The sequence below is a fragment of the Penaeus japonicus genome, unplaced genomic scaffold (genome assembly GCF_977035675.1).
Source record: "Penaeus japonicus unplaced genomic scaffold, GWHDUDI00000001_assembly GWHDUDI00000015, whole genome shotgun sequence".
Classification (NCBI taxonomy): domain Eukaryota; kingdom Metazoa; phylum Arthropoda; class Malacostraca; order Decapoda; family Penaeidae; genus Penaeus; species Penaeus japonicus.
In genome coordinates, this window is record NW_028234417.1 from 13,368,647 (window position 1) to 13,373,646 (window position 5,000).

A 5,000-nucleotide genomic window follows, 5' to 3' on the forward strand; every position below is an offset into this window, starting at 1 on the left:
ATCTTCTAGCATCAAGCAACTAAGTGGGGGAGCTTGGAGAAGACAAAACAGTGCAGTGTTGTCTAGGTACTCTATGGTGAATGACTGGCCCATAGGAGTCCACATGGCATCCATGCAACTTGGTTTTCTATGAGTCCAGGAACAGCTACATCGGTACTTTCCCTGTGTACAGACTCTAGTTCCTGCCTATTTCTCTAAAGTACTTTTCTCCCTACTGGTACCCTCATTGTCTCAAGTAATTTTGCAGGCTCCAAATTTGTGGACCTATAATTTGAGCGAAAGATGCTAGTACAGCTTTTAACAAATGAACATCTGGATAGTACTAAGAGGTTTGCTATTTCTACATCACAAGCAAGTAATGCCACTTCCATCTTGGTCGTCTTGTGGCAGTAAATGTGTTGCCTAAACAAGAGTTTTTGAGGTAAGTCACACACTTTCACATATCTGAGTTAATACTGCAGATAACACTGAACCTGTATATCCAGTTACAGCTTCAAACTCCCAAGGAGCAAGAATCAACAACATTCCAATGGTTGTTGGATTCTAGGAGTATTCACGAAAGACTTCGAGAGAAAAACAAATGGACTCCAACATTTGTCTGTGACACAAGAAAGTCTTTGTCTGATTCCTATCAAATGTGGACAGCATTAATGGATAAGGTGAGTGACGGATTATAATGGCTCTGACACAGTATGTATTAACACTATGCTCCTCATTTTAACAATGCTAATCATCGCAACAATTGGAAAAAAAAAACAACATAACCCGACTTAAGCATGTAAATTAAATTAAGTAAATTAAGGAAAAGTAAATTCAGAAGAAATACAGGTTTATTAACTTTCAACTGAATTATTATTTTAGAGATAGTACTGCTCTTATCCAATTTTATAAATGTTGAAGATAACTTTGCATCATCAGCCAAATTTTAATTGAGCACTTGCTCCACTTGCTTGCCTACAAAGCAAACAAACATTGAGGCTGCCATGGTCTTCACTTTGTCATAGTTATAATAATGAGATTTTACAATGCAAGAATTACAATAACTTATTTTGCTTGTGCAGTGAATTATCATCACTGGGTTTATTATGACGTAAATTCTAAATAACAAATTTTAGGAAAAAAAAATTGAATCAAGTGTACTCGTATGTGTCTAGGGCGTACTCTCCCACCTTGCAGCGGCGTCGTAGCAATGCGTATGTGTGTGTGGTTGTGTTTGTGTGTGTGTGTGTGTGTGGGTGTGTGTGTGTGTGTGTGTGTGTGTGTGTGTGTGTTTTGTGGTCTGTGTGTGTGTGTGTGTGTGTATGTTGTTGTGTGTGTGTGTGGGGTGTGTGTGTGTGGTGTGGTGTGTGGTGTGTGTGGTGGTGTGTGTGGTGGGTGGTGTGTGTTGTGGTGTGGTGTGTGTGTTTGTGTGTGAAGTGTTTGTGTGTGTGTGTGTGTGTGTGTGGTGGGTGTGTGTGGCGTGTGTGTGTGTGTGTGTGTGTGTGTGTGTGTGTGTGTGTGTGTGTGTGTGTGTGTGTGTGTGTGTGTGTGTGTGTGTGTGTGTGTGTGTGTGTGTGTGTGTGTGTGTGTGTGTGTGTGTGTCTATGTGTGCATATGTGTGTGCAGCCTGATATGTGAGTGTGTGGGCAAGCATGAGTAGTTATGTGTGACTATGTGTGTAAATGTGTGACTGTGTATGCGTTTGTATGACTGTGCATGTACTTGTGTGACTGTGCGTTTATGCGTGACTGCGGAAGTGTGTGTGACTGTGTGCTGCAAGTTTGATTGTCTGTGCTTAAGTCATATTTACTGTCTTACCTTTTCAGGATCTGCAACCATCATATGCATATCAAAAAATGCTTCTGGGACTTTTGAACGCAGGCATTTGACAAGGGGATGGCCAAATGTTAAATTTGGAACAAAATGTCCATCCATCACATCCAAATGCAGGTAGTCAGCACCATCATCAAGTAACTGTTACATGAAAAAAAAAGAATGGAAGAAACCCCTCTATGTTTAATCTTAGAGAGCAGCTTGAAAATCTAGTTACCAATGCAATAAAACAACATTACAAATAAAGTGGAAAATTGTATAAGAAAAATCTTAATAAGCACTTTTAGTGTATCCCCTGCCCTACCAATCCCCAGATTGGACAATTCTGAAAAAAGGATTAAAAATATGATAAAAATTCCAACTGTCTTCAAAATTAAGAAAATCTGTGAGAAGTAATGTTCTTTATAAACAATTTATATTTCCCACCGTCATACTTTTACATGAATTTAAATAAATATGATATATACATATATATGCAAGTATGTATACATACATACATACAAGCGTGTATATAATGTGTGTGATATATGTGTGTGTGTGTGTGTGTGTGTGTGTGTGTGTGTGTGTGTGTGTGTGTGTGTGTGTGTGTGTGTGTGTGTGTGTGTGTGTGTGTATATATATATATATATATATATATATATATATATATATATATATATATATATATATATATACATTTATATATATACATATATATGTATTTATATATATATATAAATATATATATATATATATTTATATATATATATATATATATATATATATATGTATATACATATATATATATGTATATATATATATGTATTATATATATATATATGTATATATATATGTATATATATGTATATATATGTATATATTGTATATGTACATATTTATGTATATATCTATGTGAATATATATATAAATATATTTATATAAATATATATATATATATAATATATAATATATATTTATATATCATATGTATATATATACATACATATACATATATACGTAAATATATATATATACATAAAAATATATATATACATATGCCATATATATATCCATATAATATATATATATATATACATATGCATATATATATCCATATGCATATATATATCCATATCATATATATATATATATATATTATATATATATATATATATATATATATATATATATATATATATATATATATTATATCCATAAATCATATATATATATCCATATCATATATATATATCCATATACATATATATATATATCCATATGCATTATATATATATATATATATATATATATATATATATATATATCCATATGCATATATATATCCATATGCATTTATATATATATATATATATATACATATATATATCCATATGCATATATATATCATATGCATATATATATCCATATGCATATATATATATAATATGCATATATATATCCATATACTTATATATATATCCATATGCATATATATATCCATATGCATATATATATCCATATGCATATATATATATATATAATCCATATGCATATATATAACCATATGCATATATATATATATCCATATACATATATCCATATGCTTATATATTATATATATCTAAGGATATATATAATATTATATTATATATATATATATATATATATATATATATATATAACAGTTTTTGTATATATCTATAGGTATATATATATATTTATATATATATATAATTTATATATATATAAATATATAAAAATATATATATACTTTATATATATATATATTTATATAAATTATATATATATATTTATATATATATATAAATTTAAGTATATATATATATATATATATATAAATATATATTTATATTTGTATATATATATATTTATATTGATATATAACATATATATATATATATATAATTATATATCTTAATATATATATATTTATATATATATATTTATATATTATATATGGATATCATTTTATTTACCCGATACTGGGGAAAATTATGACATATATAGCAATATTGCAAATGGCCCGGCCCCCCCCCTGCCCCCTACCATATTAGGGGGTTGGAGGTTGGGTTGGGATTGTGTTGTGGTTTTTCATGTAGGCCCTGCCCTGTCGGGGATGTAGGGTTATATATATATATATATTTATATATATATTATATATATATTTATACTATAACTATATTATATTTGTATGTATATATATATTTTATATATTATTATATAGATATATAATTTATACCATATATAGCCTTATTTATATAGACAATATATGTATATAATATATACTATGATATATATATAATTTATTCATCTATGTATATAATAACCATAAAAAAATGTATTTAACCTTGTTTTTATATATTTACTAAGAACCAATTTATCATATATAATTTGTATATATATATATATATAATATATAAGTATATATACATATATAATTATATGGATTTATATATATATTTATATATATATAGTTGATATATATATATTAATAGTATATACATATATAACATCATCATATACTCATACTATATATTTATAATATAAATCATACAATATTATATATATACTATATATATATATATATTTATGTATATAATATATTTAATATTTATAATTATATATATATAAATATATATATCAATATACATATATATATTAAAAATATATATATTTATATATATATTTTAAATATATAAGTACATGTTATACTGTATATACTGTATTATATATATATAGATAATATATTATATATATATATATATATATATAATAATATATATTATATATATATATGTATATATATATCAATACATATTCATATATAAATATATATTTATATATATTTTAATATACTTATATATATATCTATATTTATTATATATTATATATATATATATTATATTATATATATATAATAGCTATATATATATATAACACTTGAACGTCTCAGCTTATGGTTTATATAGTGTTGTATGTTATAGGTATTATTTTACTTTTTATTTATATATAAATATAGCAGTGATTATTTTTATATAGTTTTTATTGATATATCACACCATATATTATACATATATTATATATGGATAACATATTATAGGTGATATATCGAAAATATGGATTTAAATATATATATTAGAGGTAGTATATTATATCATTTATTGAGATATATTATAATATATATATAT

General features: G+C 25.3%; 1 protein-coding gene across 1 annotated transcript in view; it reads right to left on the bottom strand.

Annotated features, from left to right (window-relative positions):
• Rpe (ribulose-phosphate 3-epimerase) overlaps nucleotides 1-5,000 on the bottom strand; it is a 21,743-nt gene that overhangs the window by 8,602 nt on the left and 8,141 nt on the right. Inside the window, exon 3 of the mRNA XM_086544510.1 lies at nucleotides 1,798-1,953. Within this exon, the coding sequence (XP_086400636.1) occupies nucleotides 1,798-1,953 (156 nt within the window). The remainder of the gene's footprint in view (nucleotides 1-1,797; nucleotides 1,954-5,000) is intronic.